This window comes from Hemibagrus wyckioides, linkage group LG17 (assembly GCF_019097595.1).
Source record: "Hemibagrus wyckioides isolate EC202008001 linkage group LG17, SWU_Hwy_1.0, whole genome shotgun sequence".
In the NCBI taxonomy this organism is placed as follows: Eukaryota; Metazoa; Chordata; class Actinopteri; order Siluriformes; family Bagridae; genus Hemibagrus; species Hemibagrus wyckioides.
The window spans coordinates 10,385,823-10,403,586 of record NC_080726.1 but is presented as its reverse complement, the minus strand read 5'-3'; the positions used below and the strand labels follow the sequence as shown (position 1 = coordinate 10,403,586).

The 17,764-nt window shown below is 36.9% G+C and overlaps 1 protein-coding gene across 2 annotated transcripts; it reads right to left on the bottom strand.

Annotated features, from left to right (window-relative positions):
• Nucleotides 1-691: 691 nt before the first annotated feature.
• Nucleotides 692-16,760, bottom strand: tnfrsf19 (tumor necrosis factor receptor superfamily, member 19). 2 transcript variants are annotated; one of them, XM_058413512.1, is made up of 10 exons: nt 16,149-16,760; nt 15,495-15,582; nt 15,054-15,164; nt 9,433-9,611; nt 8,756-8,841; nt 4,362-4,523; nt 3,584-3,709; nt 3,347-3,440; nt 2,451-2,737; nt 692-1,353 (listed from the first exon to the last, which is right to left on the bottom strand). In XM_058413512.1, the coding sequence occupies exons 2-10, from the start codon at nt 15,558-15,560 to the stop codon at nt 1,349-1,351; spliced, it is 1,116 nt and encodes a 371-aa protein (XP_058269495.1). In that variant the 5' UTR covers nt 15,561-15,582; nt 16,149-16,760; the 3' UTR covers nt 692-1,348. The 2 variants fall into 2 exon arrangements, with proteins under 2 accessions (XP_058269495.1, XP_058269494.1); XM_058413511.1 differs by having other exon boundaries at nt 3,347-3,443; nt 16,149-16,756.
• Between the last annotated feature and the right edge of the window lie 1,004 nt (nt 16,761-17,764).

Genomic DNA, 17,764 nt, shown 5'->3' with positions numbered 1-17,764 from the left:
TTAACAACCGGTCAATTTTGTGGGTGTTGGTCGTTTTTTGTTTGTTTGTTTTTTAAACTAATCTCTATCCTTTCATCATTTTGATCATGGTAACTGCCTTAACTCAAAGCCCCAGATCACAAATTCCCTACTAGATTTTTCCCCCTTTCACAAAGCACCTGTGGAATGTTGGCTAAATACCTCAGAAGCATCTTGATGGCTAAGGAGAACCCATTAACCCTTTCATGCACAAATTGTTTAAAGTAGTAATATTCTGGACATAAAAATGCCTACAGTCTTACATGATGCAGCTGATTTCTGAGGGACTCTTCAGTTAAACAAAAAAAAATTTAATAAATAAAATTTAGTTAAATTATCTAAGGTGTTCATTTATGTCCAGGTACACTATTTATTTATTTATTTTTTACGTGATTTAAGTACATCATATCTTCCTACAAACAGCCTTAAATTGACCGTTCCTAAGTATTGACACTGCATGAAAGGGTTAAATAAAAAATTGTTTTTGATTTTTTTTTTCTTTTTTTTAATGGAATGTTCTGGGGATTTCCAGAAAATCCTTTAGACTGACTAAGAAAAGACGCCTGCTGTAGATACAGACTGTAACCATCAATGGTACATTACAGGAAAACTACAGAGCTTCACATTTTAATATTGAATTACGTTTGGAAGAGTGTCTTGTAATTAAAATAGATTTTCATGTATGTATCACTCTTGTTTATTTCGGTGATCTTTATTTATTTACAAATATGAAAAGCAATAAAGTTTCACTTTCAGCAACGAATGCAAGTGCTCATTAACTGTAATTATGAAAAAGTGACTGACCTTGGGTTATCTACATTAGAAAAATATTATCCTTCTATATTCTATAATACAATATCTACAAAGGGGAAAAAAAACAAGGATATGGGACAGTAATGTCTTTTTCAGTCATGTTCAGATTTTCCAAATTGTAACAGTCATCCACATTCATGAGTCTTCAAAATATTTTCATTCAGAAAGTTCTCTAGACTGTGGTTTCTTTCAGAAACGTGTTTGCAATTTTTTTTTTTTAAAAAATCTGATTCAGCTTCATCACTGTAGGGAAGATTTTTCTGTTGTTTGTTTGGGTTCCTCAGTCTGTTTTTTTTTTTTTTTTTATGGGTCATGGTAATGTTTATGTATAGCATCTGGTCTGATTTGGGTTGGATAACCATGGGCCACAAGCTCCTGGAGAGATAGAGCACATCACCTGGCTTTCAGGATGTGTATGTGTGTGTGGCCTTGTATAATCTGAGCTGGCATCTTCCTCAGTGCCTCCTTTTCACATCCAGAGCAGTTCAGGGATAAAGGTGAGCTAGATAAAGCCAGGTCAATCTATAGAGGAAGAACAGACATCCATGAAAAAAATTCACATGAAGTTTTTAATTTACAAAAATGTCTTATATACTGCACATCTAACACTACCCTTATTGGAGAGAGTTAATTAGCGATGCTTTCTATGGTTAATAGTTCTAGCTTACTTTAAGGAGTTCTACATGGAACCTTTTCCAAAAGCGTTTGTTCCCTCAATAAATATAAAAAAAAAAAATCTGAAAGCATGTGTAATGAAAATATGCACAAACCAAGATGTTTAACAACATCAAATTAACATTTATTTCCAAGGGGAAATTTAATAATTTGCTACTTGGATGTTTGATGTTTTCGCCAAAGGCCTTTTGTCAAAGCAGCTAGACAGAGTGGGTGTTCAAATACATGCTCCTCTTAACTTCCAAAACATCTATTTGTCTGCTGTTCTGCTTTTCTTTTGCTCTCACACCGCCATTTTGCTGTTTTACCACAAAAAGAATTTTCACATTAAAAGTGCACTTTCATCAAACTGTGCTGAAGTAACAACGGATGAAAGTTTATTGCTCTGGTTAGTATCATGGCAGAGGTAACATGAAGCTATAGAGTAATTTCAAACTAACTGGCAACACAATTTTCTGGTCTAGTGGTAGAGTTTCTTGTTGATTAGCTAGCTGGGTCATTAAGCTGATCAGGTGTGATAGTGTTAGGTGTTAGTTATATTCTGTTAAGACGATAAATAATAAAATGGTCAAAATATCTAACTGTTTAGTGGAAACATGACAGATGGCTTCAGGTATTGGCCAAATATCTAGCATCAACTATATCAACTGATATTAAATAACAAATACCAAACAACCTTAAGCTATTTAGGTTAATGTTATATGAAAGACTATTTAGCTAGAAATTTTGTTTCTTACCAAGAGAGGTTTACAAATAGAAAGCAAAATCTCAAGGCATGTGCATTTTAAATAAAATATTACACTGCTTTTTCCTCAATTTGAAAAAGAAGTTTGGCTGTAGCTTGGCTACTGTAAATCATGACTAGCTTGCAAAGTAGCTCCCCCATCACTGTCTGTTAGCAAATGGCCATGTGACTGAAATATGTGCATTCGTGGACCACTTACCTTCCACTGTAGACAGATGTTGCTCTACCAAACAGCTGCCATCCTGTAAAAGCTCTGAACAGAGCTTAGTGGAGACAAACGATGGCCCATGATGCTCTTTCTCTCTTAGATTTTCCTCCTCATCTTCCTCAGAGGAAGAGTTGCTGCTATTTGTGGGCTGTGGCCTGAGGTGAGTCCTGTCTACAGCCTTCTCCATGAGGGGTAATTCCTCTGAGAACTCCACAGGAAGAGGTTCGGCAGCTTGTTCCAAATCACACTGGCTGTTCCACGCTGACTGCCGTACAAGTCTGGGTTAGAAAAAAATGAAGGAAGTGTAAGAGCATGTGATACTTGAAGGGAAAATGAATTTGCATAGATAGGTAGTCTTCTAACACCTGCTAAAGCAGCGATATTAACTGGATGTCTGGAGCAGCAGAAAACCAGATTTATGAGAAGAATCTTGACTAAAATTTTTGAGTGGATCCACCACAACTATGGTGTCATTTAGTCCTTATAAGTTGTAAAAATTGTAATATTTAAAGAATGAATTTATCCATTAAATATTTATTAACCCAAATGTATTAACAACATCTAATTTTTTTGTTTTGTTTTGCTGTAAATGGCTGCGTTTTGAGCTTAAATGAATTAGAGGGCTGAATGCAACCAGGTTAGTTGTTTAGTAGACAAAAGTTTGTTAACTAGCATCCATGCAGACATTAAGAACATTCTAATTAAATCTCTTTTTTTAATTAATAATTTACTTCTTTAATTTTAGGCTTGTTACCCCAATATTGTTATAGCAATATCACCCCAACAATGGAATCAGCCATAAAACCATTGAAATGATGCCACAGTGAAACTAATCAGGTTAAAATAAACAAGCATTCTGTATTACACATAGCTGGCTCTTATAATACCTCTCATTCAGACTGCTTTGTGACCGAAAGGGACTGTTGTCTCGGCCAAGTCGCATGTCTTCACAGCACAAGGAGGGAAGCAGATGCACAGGACCTGCTAATTTACACAAATATCATATTATAAAATTATATTGCAATATAACAGCCATTCAAAATTCCATATGAAGGACCAAGCCTTATATAAGCATCAGCCATATTCCTGACACAGTATTTTATGTGTACATCACAGCAACTCACCACATGTTTGCTCAGGGATGTGCTGACAGTAGCAACAGGGCCGCTGGGAAAAGTCCAGCACTTGTTGCCGATCCAAATAGGACAGTTCAGCGCCAATCAAGGAACCATCCTGAGATCTGAGTGATGCTGTAGCATTTAATTAAAGAGTTTATTCCAATACTGTGTTTCAAAAAAATTATGCACCACTATATTTAGTTATGGTAATTATACATAGAAACGTACTTATGTGGTTGTAAAGGGAAAAGGAAATATTTGCAAAATGAATTAGTCTCAATATTAGTTTGCTTTTGAGGTGACGTTCATATTACAGGGCTAAAGTGACACAAATCTGATTTTTGGGCTGATGGGACAGAAATTCCTTTTTTTTCCACAGCCGTGTGATTGCAAAATTGAGATTTAATCAGAGTAGAATTCATTTTATTTCTACAGATCAAAGTATATGTGCATGTCACTGCTGTCCTCATCCATATCTCTCAACACAGAAGTGCCAGTAACAGCTGCAACAACAGCATTATTGCCCTGATCATGAACAGCTCACAACAACTGTAATTATAGTTTTGCAAATACGTTTTTTACGACATGTGAGTCATGCATTTGACGTTATAGATTTTGAAAATATGTGTACATGGGTCCCTTCAGGACAGAAAATCCAAGCAGAAATAAACAACAGAGAATTAGAAACTATTTACTGAATAATAAATCTCACTTCTTTCTTCAGAAATGTCTATTTTTTAGAAATGTATTCAGGAGAAGTGTCTTGTCAGGTCATTATAATTACCAGGCTTTTTTTCCAGGAGCTGTCTCTTGCAATAGATGATGCAAAGGATGAAGAGAGCCAGGAGGACGGTGGCCAGAGCGCTGCAGATGACCGCAGCCAGTGCCATGTCTCTGGGGCTTGTCACTGTGGAAGGGATGGGCACCAGATTCACACGCCCAATGCCTGAGAAGCAGGAAACATAGAAAACAGAGTAAATTCAGGACCAAAGTTGTAGACTGGAAAACTGTCAGAGGTGAGAGAAATAACATTTTAACTAAGCTTAAAATCAGACAACGAAATACCTTATTTAAATAATTATGTAATTATTTAATAATTTCTGTTTTAAGCTATTATATCTATTATACCCGAGTTGAAATGCATGCTCCTATAATGCCACTGCTCATGACTCATTCTTCTCAAGATTCAGACTATGAATCTTCTAGTTCAAAGTAAAGACACCTTTGAGCTCTAGGGGAGTTGGGGGAGTACATTCTTAGTCTGAGCTGAGTGTTCACCCCTAACCCCAGGGCAGTCGGGCCTTTACTTGCCAGTCTGACGACTCCGTTATTAAGCCTCTGCACAGACAGAGCGAGGGAATGTACGCAGAACATAAGAAAACATCTGCCACTTGTTATTCACTCTCTCCATGTCCTCATGCTCTAGAACGTTCCCTTCCCCTAACCATACACCTCATTACTCTGAGCAAAACAGGGGGAAAACCATCTAAATTACATGAATACCTTTGTGTCAAAGCTAGAATTCAGTTAAGCAAGACCAATTAAAGGAAGGTCACAGTGTTTGACTGACAGCCTAATTTTCCTGTCACAGACTCTTTAAAACTGCAGAGCTTTCTTTGAAGACATTCTGGACAGCAAAGTAACACCTTGTAGTAATATTTACAACGTCAGAAGACCTGGTACATCAGTTTGTGAGCAAAAAATATGCTCGATCTCAAAAGCGATATTTCAGGAGATAACGAATTAATATGAAAAGCAAATGTATCCCACTCAGTGAACTCTGCCCTTCTTATCAAGGCCACTTTTTCTTCTCTGAATAGGGCATTACAATTCTGCGCACAGTCTATCCTAACACAATAAACTGCTTCTTGTTTCTGTGGCTGTCGCACACCTGCTGCATAAGCAATTCTCATCTTCGCATTTTTTCCCCCCACACGAGCTTTGAAAATCTTGTTTATATTAGAGAATGATAAGTTTTCATTCCCTTCATAATGTAGCCTCCTTTCATGTGGCGTTTCCATCATTTTGTCCGCCTTCAGTGTTTCAAAGCATTAACCATGCATTTGATAGATAGATAAAGAAAGATAAGGTGCTTTGAAGCTGCTTTGTGTAAAAGTATTGTCGGTATCTAATGAGGTTAAATATTAGCCGATTATTTATTTAAGGGATTTTCAATGGATGCACACAACCATTCTTTATTTGTTCTTGAACACATTAATCACAGAGTAAATTTGGGCTTGGCCTTTCGCAAATTCAAACTCTTTCAGCATAGCACTGTAAACAATATACAATCTGTTCAAAAGTAATACAGGGAGCTCCATAAAACAAAAAAGTATAAAGCCAAGTTCACGTCATATTCACACACTGCTTTCTTCAAATCAGGTCTGGAGACTGAGATAGTCATGAAAAAGACATTTTGTTACAGGATGCTCCCTCATTTCATTTTTAGCTGGTAGATAAATATTTAAATACATTATAAACCAATACATTATTAAAAAGATTTTTTTTTTGCGCTACATTAGAAACGTTCTACAATAATAATTCTTACCCTTGTGTTTCTTTTAGTCTACATTAATCAATTCAAGCTAACTTCCTTAAAATCGGTACATAACATTTTTTATTTATGTCTTTATGTCTAATATCTAATATCTCTCCTTTAAATGAATGGGGAACCATTAGCTCTACAGCACTGAACCATCTTGACAGTATTCATAAAAGGTAAGAATGGGAAAATGATAAGTAAGATAATTCTCCTGAAAAAGAGGGGAAAAAAGATGCACAAGGACACAACCAGGAACAGAAGTAGAGAATACTGAAAAGTTTTGTTCTCTCTCTGCCATTGGAATTCTTTGCCTATTACGTAAATGTTTGCTTATTGAACAGGCATGACAATGACAGGGACAGTCCTCCAAACTGCTGTGCCTCAGTGCCAGCAAATCTGCCCCAGCTGTGCTCCCCTCAGACCACTCTCTCTCTCTCTCTCTCTCTCCAAAACCTCTCCCAGTGTTATCAGCTCCCACACAGCTGCAGCAAACAGACAAAGGCTGGCCCATTGAAGAGATCTCACCTGCTGATCTTATCAGCTGGCCTCAATGCCAATAGACTACTCCTTTTGATATGTGCGCTGCGGTTGTTGACTTTGGAGAATGCCAAACTCATACACATGCACTTGAGGTTGACAACATGGCCACATGCAGGCCTGGCAATGGAGGATGACTATGACACTCTGGTTTAAATATTAATAGGTAAACCATCTCTATTCTTTTACTTGTAAAATATACATTATTTTATCTCATTTTTTAGCCATCGACACCTGTGAGCAATTCTATACTGTGAATTGAGGTTACAGACTTCAGTGATCATGAGATCTTACATGAAGGAGCATAAAGGTCTCTGTTGGAGAAAACTGAAATGCGCCAAGAACAATATATAAACAACGGGAAAACAAGAAATGTAATGTTTTCCAGTCCAAAAGATCATCTCTGCTGTGCACTGTAATGGTTTCCATGTTCCCAGATATCAAGGCCTTTGTGGACTCAGTCAGGTGTGTTCAAGCATAAAAACCAAAACTACACACAAATCACTTCTCTTAACCTTATTTCAGCAGGTTTAAATCATGTCTTTTCTTTTGAAAAATCTTTCGAACATGATAATCTCCAAGACAGTCAATGTCTATTTTCATTACTTTTACTTGTTATCACCTTATCCATAAGTCTCATGTGACCACTTCAACTGGCTTAACATTGGTTCATATGGCTAGACGGGACAACTGGAGAGGAGCCTTGCCAAATATTTAGAGTTCTCTTGTGACAAGAAGAGACAACAGCAGATGCAATACATTAAAGCAGCCAGAAGAATCCATAAAATGCCTCTCTGTTTTCCTCCCCCTGTTCCTGAGATGGAGAGACTGGAGTGGGTTCAGATTTATGGACTGCTCTGAAAACAGGCCTATGTGTGCAGCTGTGTGCTAGCCTCAGGCCTGCACGCCGTGATTAAAGTAATCTGGCCTTTACGTTTTCCCCACTTTGCGTCAGATAGCAGTGCTGAAGAGTAAAGAAGGTGGGCTGTTCAACTTCTGTGAACAGGTTCTGTGGGGACAGCAGAGATTTTGTTTTGGCTGAGATTGAATTGTGAGTCCCTGGAATCATGCAAGTGTGAAGACAAACTCTCACAAATGTGCATCTGGTTCCTTGACTACATTTTTCTCTATCAACCTCTGTCAACACAACATGAAGTTATAAGGTGTTGTAAGAGACAGCTTACATAAAGTTTAGAACCAAAAGTGCTGCGGTTTAGCCTATGTATCTAACAAAGGCATGCTAAACCTGGCTCAAATTCTCTCTCACACTGCCAAAATCTTCACAAGAAGCAGCTGCTCACTGCGGAGCCTTCAGGAAGTCACACTTGATTATGAGGAGTTTATACATAGCTCAAAACTCCTGTAGCAATGAAAGACACCTAATTCCACATTGTATCTCAGTTATAAGTACAGTGAGACTAATTAGCGCCACTACATGATACTGTAAAGAATGAATAAATACTGTTCGTGTGTAATAGGTTATGGTGGTTTTATATGACTGACTGATTTCCACTGTGAATGTGTGGCTGGCTGAATAATAACCTAGCTAGCACACATACAGCCACGCAATATCGTAATGTTTATCATAATGTTTAGTGCATTTGTTAATTGAGAACACACCGGCACACCATAGCCTTGGATCACTGTTAATGTATTAACAAGTTACAATATTTCTTCAGCTTATTATTTTACAACTTATTGTAGTCAGCCATCTGTTTTCTACAACACAGCAACACAGCAAGAATGTCAGTTATGTCAAAATTAATCGCAGGAGCAAACTTCAGCTGAATTTACTAAATCACATAAATACTCGAGTTTTATATTTACTTATGTATAAATCACACATTATACACACTGATGGCTAAAAGGAGCAGATGATAAAAATGACAGAAAATACAGTCACTGCCTTGCTGTTGAGATGTAAAATCAGATTTCAAGAAATTCAAAATAAAGATTTGTAGGCATTTCTTTGATCATTCTGATAGTTTATGTTTGGGGATGATGGAGCAATAATTTGTGCAGATGGGTAATATTATGAAAACATCATCCTCAGAGATCAACTGGGAGATTTATAAATCAAGTTCTATGAGAGTACTTACAATGTGGCTCATAAGGCGGTGGTGGATCTCCACATGGGATACACTCCATGTCTTGAAATCCACTTAGCTTTGTTTTCCTGTAAAACCTGAAATGCGTAGTGACATGAACAGAAGTTGAATAAGCATTACCAAAAAGTGTCAAAATGTAGTTCCTCAAAGTTGTGACTAACTGGATGTGAAAAGGACTTAATTAGGGGGTAATCAAGAGTGAACTGGCACTCTAGGGGGACGAGAAACATTTGCACCATTATGAGCTACTTCGTAAAAAGCCTAACATGTTTTAGCATTGTGTGCATGTCTGGGCTTTTCCTTTAATCTAGTATCTCGGGTCTGACCTTAAATTTAACCTAAGAAGACTTTTATATGCCTTACTAAAGCTTGAGGGGGAGTTCTTGACCTTAAAGAGCTTTTCAGAAAAAGATTTCAAGCAGAATTTGTAATCACTCATACCATTTTGCAGAGCATCACAGAACATGGAGGGAACACTACATTTACATGATTCCTACACTTTATTATATAAGGCAGGGAGAATTCCCAGTGAGCACAAAGACGTGAAAAAGACGTCTTTGCCTATGGGTTAATGGAACGTTTAGATCCAGATTGAAACATTTTAGTATTTCTTTATGAAGATGTAAGATAAAAAAATTAGGGCAGACTACCAATTCAAGAAGACTCACCCAGGCAGGCATTCACCACACACAGCGTTGCTGGTGCTGGAGCAGTTGGCTTTCTGGAAGCGGTTGAGGTTGGCACAATCAAGGCAGGGTTTACACTTCTGCGAACTTTGGTCCTCTTTGAAGCGGCTAGCCTTGCAGGGCACACAATGGGCATCCTCTCCATAGCCGAAGCCACATTCCTGCAGGGATTAACGGAAGATATCCCACCGGTGAGAGAGGCCAGGGGAGGGAGGAAGGGGGGTTAGAGACTACAAAAAAGCGTCAATGTGGACTAACAAGAGTCGGCAATGAAATAATGATCCCGGTGTGTGTGAGATCTCCAAGCGAACAAAAGCCGTCCTTCTTTTCATACTCCATCGTACACTGGCAATAATCTCCCTGACTCTCTCAGGATCCATGGGCAGCCTTCTGCTCTGGGGCCAGTGAAAGACTAGACATTATAATGAGAAAGGCCCATGGGGATGTCTATTGTTGGTTTAGTGTGAGGTTATTGTGTAAGGAGTTTTTTTTTCTGTGTGACCTCCCTTCATCTAAAGCAAAGTCTTTTTGAGAGGGAAGTTTTAGACATTGAAGAGCAAAGGGAATGGTTATTTATACATCAAAGGTGACATTAGCATTTTAAGAAAATCTCTGAGACAGGTCTGATGATTTACTTTTAATGGCAGATTGCCTACAGCTGAAGAACCTCATGGATATAAGAACTGTATTTATCAAGGGTCACAAAGTGCAGTACTTTGGTTATATAGTCTCTCCATAGAATCATAGTTATAGATAAATATGTTTCCCATGTCTGGAAATGTTTTTAAATCATGTTATCTTGAGAAGCAGTTTTCAAGAAACAGGTAAATGTCAAAACAAGCAAAAGTAAAGAAGTCACATCACCAACAATGTTCTTGCCATTATTTTGGCTCAACCACATTGCAATACTTTTAACTTGTTCAACCTGGTTTTGATATCTTTGACTCTGATGCTTCTCTAATTTGGTCATGACTTTTTGTGATAAAACAATTTAACTAAATTATGCTAACTGTAAGATTTACACAGAGATGTCTTGATAGTCATAGTCAATCCAAACAGTTCTCTGTATCTCATCTTCTTCACAAAAAACCTAACAGGCTTTTCCAAAAGCAAACTGACCAACAGTGTAGCACTCGGTCTAAATATTTCAATAATCATTTACCATATTCATGAGCAAATTGTACTTTCCAATATTTTTCACTTCAAAACTATAGAGTTTTGGAAAGGCTGAAGGACAATAGGAATCGTCATTTAGGGATGATATCAAGAGGGATTACAAAAAAGCATTTATCTGGATTTAAAATAATTGTGAGAAAACAGGTAAGACTGAATAAGCAGAACATTTCCTCCATTCCATATAATATGTAACATATTTCTAGTTTTTGATTTGGTATAATAGAACAATAATTTGAACAGATAGATCATGCCATGGCATCGTAAGTGTCACTTTGTAAAAAAAACTGTTCGTATTTTGTCTACTTCATGAAAACACAGGCTTTTCCAAATGCTAAATGACCAGATTTGCTATAGGAATTAGTGTGTAGATTTTGCCATCTATGCATTCACACATTTCTGCATTAAAACCTATTGCTGCAATGTGAGGACAGGAGGAATGTTGATATGGCAAGAAAAAAAAGACATTTAACAAAACGTACAACATTAATCACCACATTGTTATAGAATTACTAATTCCAGAAATATTGCTTAAAATAATCAGCAACATGGTGGGGTATTTTTTTCTGACCTGTAATTTTCTGCATGTCCTGTAATGTGTTTTTCTTCTTATAACTGTTTTAATTTAGTAAGGAGTGCCACAACAGACTTTTTTTACCTTGTAAAGTTTACAGCTTTTGGGATAAATATTTTATAGTTTATAGAAAATAGTAGTTTTGTACCATGCATCAAAACTACTATACCACATATAGTAGATAATACTTGTCAATATATTTATAATACTAATAAAATAAACACTTATTACATTTATTTATATTTATTTCCTCTTTATCTAGTGTAATTATTTTCTGTGCAAAAAAAATATAGTTCATCAGAAGACTGACATATTGTGAGTGATTATTACATGCTTATGGGATAATTGCTGATATAGATATACAGAGTAGGTATTAAAAATATTATTAAATTCGATTCCCAACTTTGTTCTTCATACCTTAAAAAGTACATTGTACAGTTCACTGAAATCATATCACAAAAAAGGCAGCGGTTTTCACGTTCCAGTGGATGTGAATAGCTGAGAAAAAAGTAAAAGGATCTCTATGGCATGACATCAGTCAGTAGCGTCGTCTCATCCAGCTGCCCTTTCTCCAGTGAGAGTACATTTTCAGCCTAACCACCACACAGAGCACATTACACACACAGGATCATATATCATTAACTTGAAGGTCAGTGTCAAACTGTGGCCTTCTCTCTCCACCCAGATACTGTTTCCCATCCTGGACACACACACACAGGGCTCTGAATGTGGGCACAGATTCCTGGCCTGTCAGATAGAGTAAACGATGGGAGATGTGCCCTGATCCCACGCCAGAACACCAGGAATCAGACATTTTTCAGCCTCTGCAGCCAAGAATCCCAATTTGGCCTTCTTGGCATTGACCGTCCCAACAAAACACACAGGCGGAGGTGTTAGAGTACAATGGCAGCTGTTGCTGCCTGCCTGTCCCATATAAGGCCCTTCTCTTCAATGGGGCATTACAGCTAACTGTGGAACAGGGAGGGAGGGCTGGACAACAAAGACAGAGAGGAAAGAAAACAAGTATAGCCTGGCTCTGTTCGTGGGCACTGTGCCATGTCTGGGGAGATAACCAGCAGCAAGTCTGGAACCACTCTGACTTGTCTTTTTAGAAGCTTTTTGCTGCATTGAGAAGGGGTTTAGACAGTTAATTGGACTCCAAATCAAATGTGAATAAATCTAGATGTGGAACTTTTGTGCATATAAAACCTGCTCTATGTCAAGATGTGACAAAATGTTTTTCAGCCAAAAGTCTGTTTCACATATAACACCAATCAGCTCTGAACAATCTTGGCACTCTCTAAATCAGCACCCACAAGATACCATTCTGCTCCTATCTCAACATCTGATTTTACTGAAGATGTCAAGCGAAAAACAGGGAAGTAGGGCAATTGAAGAAAAAACTGGGTGAAGCATGAGCATGTTCAGACACACCGGTGTGTAAAGGGCTTTTATTCAGGCCCTGCAGAATTCTCCAACTCCCTCAATTACTGAAAAACCTGTCAATTTACACGCCTTCTCAAAGAGCTTGAGGGTGAACTTTGATCAAGTTGCGAGGGTTTTTTTATGGCTTTAATTTTGATCTTAATCTGCCATAATGAGACACAATGACGTGTGAATTAAAGTAGAGCTGTGTTTTTAAAGTATCCTCAGTGGTGAATCTTTTTTAAGAGGATTATGAGTACAGTGTTTTTCGAGAGGGATTCAGACAGATGCAGGAATGAAGTATGTTTATGAAAGATGTTACATCATAACAGTTCTAATCAGAACATCTGCAGGACTTTGATGAAACACAGGAGGAATGTGAGTTCTTCCAAAGTTTATTCCGATTTAAAAAGGGTTCTTTGTATACTTAAGGATTAGAGACACACACTATTGTACAGTTCTACATAGAACCTTTAAGTCTTCCCCCAGAGGGTCAAATGAATAATCCTAAAAAGTTTATAATCTTATAAATAATATATCTTCTTAGTATATGATGTCAATTATTATCTTATACACAAAACTAATTAAACAAAGGGCATACTACTATCCACGATGGGGAAGTTATATTCCTATAAAATCATGCCTCAGTGTTTATTCTTTGTATGATACAGAAATTTGCCAATACTATGATTTATTTATTAAGGAATGAAATGTATATATCCTATATTCATTGCTGTAGAAAACAGTTTTTTGTAATACATGACAGTGGCTAAAAACAGTCTTTCCCTCACCAGCTTCTCTTTTTCCCCTCTTCTGGAGTTAATAAGATGGAAAAAAATGCAGCTTGTCATGTTACCAATAAACCACAAAGCCTCTGTCCTGAAGACTTTGCAGTGTCTGAAAACTTAAAGGCAGAGCTTTACCTCTGACTGTTACAAAGAGCTGACACTGGAGATTCTGTCTAATACCACATTGTTTAAATCTGTTTATGTGGAAAGTCTGCAGTCTGCATTACATGTCCCTGTGTACGGTTTTACTGTAGAAACAATGACATATTAGAACGAACACATTATGAGCTACTGTATGAGCTGCTGGTATAGAAAATTCAAAATCTAACAGCAGTGTAGTATAAAACATTTCAAGTCATTACATACCTACCTAGTACAAAAGATTACAATGAAAAAAAATTATTAATTCATTTTTTTATTTTCAATAATCCTGTTCAAGGTCATTGTGGATCCATAGCCTGTCCCAGGAACAGTGGGCAAGAGCTGGAAGCAGACACATGGCCATCACATGGCACCATTCACACACTCAATCACGCCTAGAGGCAACTTGGCATAGCTTTAAAGATGTGGGAGGAAACTGGTGAACCCAAAGGAAACCCACATGGGCACATGAATGCCCAGAAACTTCATAAAGACAATAACCTGTGCTCAGGATAAAAATGAGGAGCTTATCATATATTATAAACAAAATCATATATGTTTTTTTGAAAGCTGCAAAGCCAATTTTCAGGAAACTTCATAATAATAATTTTTTTTATATATATATTAAGATGCTTCCTTCAGATAAAACTTAACTCATTTGCAAACTCAAAAGCTGGATTTCCCATGGAAAAATAAAGCTACTTTATGATCTTAGCCCTATTATTTATAGCTACAAATGGACAACAGTTTAAAGTGCACTTTTGTGAATACGAAGACGTACCAAAAAGTTTTAAGTATGTCATTCTCATGTCCCTTATTTTAGCTTATAATTAACATGTGTATGAATGAACACCTGAGGAACAGCAGCTTCTCATTACAAAAAACATGGCCTTTCAAAATGTAGACAAAAACAACAGAATCAGATGAGACCCAGGAGTATGGGTGTAACTGTTTAAAGCGTGGCCAACACTCTACAAAGGACAACAGTGTATTATCTTCTCTCTCTTCAAGGAGGAAGCAGTAAATATTTGAGTAGGACACACTATTCAAAGCATCAACATCCCCTCTCTAAAGCTGTATATTTTTTTCTATAGGCCTGATCATAAGGAGGCTTGTTCATAAAGCTTCTGATGTCATAAACTTCAAGACATTAATCTAGTGAATTTGTCTCTTTTATTATGATCATTTTGCCGCAGATACTCATGTTAAACATGCTAAACAATTATTTTAAACTAAGAGCAATATTTTTTTCTCAATTATTCAAAGGTAGTACAATGTGATTTGACACTTGCCTGGAGCAAATGTGTTGTTATATCTCATGGTACACTGTATTTCTGTACATTTTGAACTTTCTTTAACATGCAAAATACTCAAGTCTAAATCAACAGGCTATACCTGTCTAATCTAAAAGTAATTTAAAGTACCTCCAATGAACAAATAAGTTATTTTGAAAAATATTGCTATGTAATCTCAAAGAAAAAACAGAGCAAAACACGCCAAACCTTTGATAGTTCTTGTCCGGCATCACACTGCCTGCAGGCAACGCAGTTCCCAAACTGATCCTTGTATTCCTGCTCCCTGCATGCTCTTCTTTCCTCTGCCATTACGGCAACCTGAGATGGATATAAAACACGATCTCCCATGGTTAAGAATTCCAACATTTCAACACAGCATATCAAAGCCATTATAAGGATCATTTACATGCTGTGCTAAATCCTAGAGGAATACTGTCATGACACTAACTCCTGCATCCCGAGTCAGGATCAAATACTTTCCGTTAACAGGAACCAAAAACGAATCCATATTTTATACAAATCTCCAACCCATCAACTTTTTTGGACTATTTTTTTTATTGACATTTATTTCACATATGCATTACAGGTTTTCTTTCACTGGCTAGCTCAGATGTAAATCAGAGTTTCTAAGATGTGTGTGAAACCTACTAGTAATAAGTGCAGGAAAAGTGTCTTCAGAAGAAGAGAGCAGTTGAGTCCTGATGCCAGAGCCATGCTGAAAGTCTCCTCATGTACACTGTGAAATAAAAATGATTAGAATTATTTTACAGAATACAAATATACGTAAGACACATGAAAGAAAAAAACATACATAACCTAAATATATTTTTTAATACACAAAATATATGTGCAATGTATGTTGACATATAAAACATGCAGAGTACTTTTAATATTTACATATATAAAGGTCAAATTATATGGAAATGTGTTATTCTTTTTGTAATCACATATTTGAAAATGTATTTCATATTTTGCATCAGAAGAAACCACTAAAATCTTAAAAAAAATACATACAATAATAAAAGTGTCTACATTTTTTGTCATTATTTACATTTTCAACTGGATCCAGAGCCACACAGGGTTAAGGGTCTTGCTTAAGAGCCCAACCAAATCCTAAGACGATGTTAAAATGATTTCATTTCCCAAAATAAATGACAGGAACACATGTTGACCATTTATGTGACCTCAAATATTTTAAAGTATCCAAAAGTGGTCATTTTACAGCTTCCTTTGTAAAGGCTCAACAAAAAGCAAAGTTTAAGAACAGTGTCTTCGAGTTTTGTAGAGAATTTGTTGTCTTACCCCAAAGTGATAGAGTCCCTGAATTCGGGTCTTTTTCTCAGTAGTGTAGTCAGGGAGGATCTTTCAGTATCTTCACTCACTCATTTCACAGCGGCTTGTTTCTTCCTCTGCAATATGTGTGTTAGAGAGAGAGAGAGAGAGAGAGAGAGAGAGAGCGCACCGGATCCAACAACACGAGCTCCGGGTTCAGATCAAAGACAGCGTGCCTGCGATCAGACAGACCCTTATAATCTGATCTCCGATCATCGCCTGCATCAAAGCTTCAGCCAGACAAAAAGGCCCTTCACACTGAACTCAGTGATGCACCTTTTCCCAAAATTTCATCCTGAAAAGATGGAGTAGATGATTCATGCGTGTGATTCGTGTAAGATCCTAGCTCGATCCTAGCTCTCTGTGTTCATGTGATCCTTGTGGAGTGTGTGTGTGTGTGTGTGTGTGTGCTGTTTGCGCGGTTGGCTGTGTGATGTTGCGGCTCTGAAATCCTCGCTCATCTGCGCGCTCTACAGGCTGCTTGACGTCACCCCGAGCGCTCCGATTGGCTGATCTCTCTCTCTCTCTCTCTCTCTCTCTCTGCGCGTGCACGCGAGGCAGAAACTTTGTTTCACAGGAAAACTTTGATGTGCAACCAACCCATAACTACACTATCTACACTACTATTCTACTGGATCGACTCTTCTGCCGATCCCAATATGCAAATACAATAATTACAACACTGAAGGGTTGCAACATGTAATAGATATGATTCGGCAAGTTGCAGAAATTGCACTGTGTGCAATGAGGTTAGAGAAAGGGTGGAATTTGGGGAGACAAGGATTATAGCCACCTCCCTGGTGCAAGTAGCACATTCCTTTTTCTTCAGGCTGGTCAAAGCAGGACAAAAAATAAATCAATAAGTAAAAACAAATTCAAATAAAGAAATCTGAACATCAGTTTGCAAATTTAAATGTATTCATTTAATACTAATAACACACGTTTAATCATAGAAAATTAAAGCCAAATAAAATCACTTTATGATAATCATATTGAAATTATTTGCACTGTTACCAGTTTTTAATAGGAGAATTAATAATCAGTAAACGTTAAATAATAATAATAATAATAATAATAATAATTATTATTATTATTGTTGTTGTTGTTGTTATTATTATTATTATTATTATTATGATTGGTAGTAGTAGTAGTAGTAGTAGTAGTAGTAGCAGTGGTACAAAGTAGCTAATCTAATTTGCAGGACTCATTAATAAAAGAATTATTATACTTTCATTTCTATTATAGTGACATGCATATACAGTGATATACTGCCCTCTACTGGTCAACTCGGGATATGCACAAATTATCATCAAAACCACACCAGACACAGCTATATACTCATATATAACTTTTGGAGCTTTATATTATTAAACCTTCCAACAACACAGTGCCATAAATTTATACAAATGTCTATCCATTATTTTAGAATAAGTCAAATGACTAATAGCTGGTTTTTAATAGACTAGGAACTCTCTAAATTATCTCAGGCAAGACAAGACTGGAAATAAAAAGTAAATAGCCTATATAATAAAATTTAATTACTATATGTTTGACAGGCTGGTGTAGTATACATAGACCTCGGATTT